The sequence below is a fragment of the Acanthisitta chloris genome, unplaced genomic scaffold, assembly GCF_000695815.1.
Source record: "Acanthisitta chloris isolate BGI_N310 unplaced genomic scaffold, ASM69581v1 scaffold20942, whole genome shotgun sequence".
NCBI lineage: Eukaryota > Metazoa > Chordata > Aves > Passeriformes > Acanthisittidae > Acanthisitta > Acanthisitta chloris.
The window spans coordinates 22,504-23,101 of record NW_008659087.1 but is presented as its reverse complement, the minus strand read 5'-3'; the positions used below and the strand labels follow the sequence as shown (position 1 = coordinate 23,101).

General features: G+C 60.9%; 1 protein-coding gene across 1 annotated transcript in view; it reads left to right on the top strand.

Annotated features, from left to right (window-relative positions):
• The window catches only part of NKX2-5 (NK2 homeobox 5), a 2,674-nt gene extending 2,244 nt beyond the window's left edge, over nucleotides 1-430 (top strand). The window contains 1 exon segment of the mRNA XM_009069282.1: nucleotides 387-430. Within this exon segment, the coding sequence (XP_009067530.1) occupies nucleotides 387-430 (44 nt within the window).
• The last annotated feature ends 168 nt before the right edge of the window (nucleotides 431-598 follow it).

Sequence of the window (598 nt, the reverse complement as noted above, 5' to 3'; positions counted from 1 at the left end):
CACTCCGACCCGCCAGGTCCCGTAGGGTTATGCACTAAAACGTGAGTTAGTATGGAAATGCACTGTCCGTCCCTTCGTACGTGTTGCCCTTTGCTGTACAAGCTGACGGAGATCAGCGAGTTGTCATTAAAGAGAGTGGCTGAACCTTGGCGTCCCTGGCGTTCCTTGCTCGGGTCGGCTCCCCTTGGATGCCCGAGGGGGCGGTGGGTACGAAACCTCCTGCCCCGGGGGCTCTCCGGGCCGCCCCAGCTGCCTGCCCCGCTCCGGAGCCTTTCCCTGCCGTCCCCCCCTTTCCGGGAGCTTTTCCCTGCCGTCCCCCGTGCTCCGAGAACCTCTCCTTGCCATCCCCCCCCTTTCCGGCAGCTTTTCTCTGCCGTCTCCCCTAGCTTCGTGTGGCTACTATCCCGTGATTTCAGCTACTCCCGTTTAGACGCCTGCAAATGGTGTTTGTATTTTAACGTCTTTCAAAATGTATTTTAAAGCCGCTTTTTGAGCTCACCGAGGGCAGGATCGCTGTGCACCCACCGCGTCCCATTCCCCCCAGGGCTGGGATCGGGGCCGGTCCTGTCCCCCCACGTCGGTGACACAGCGCTCCGAG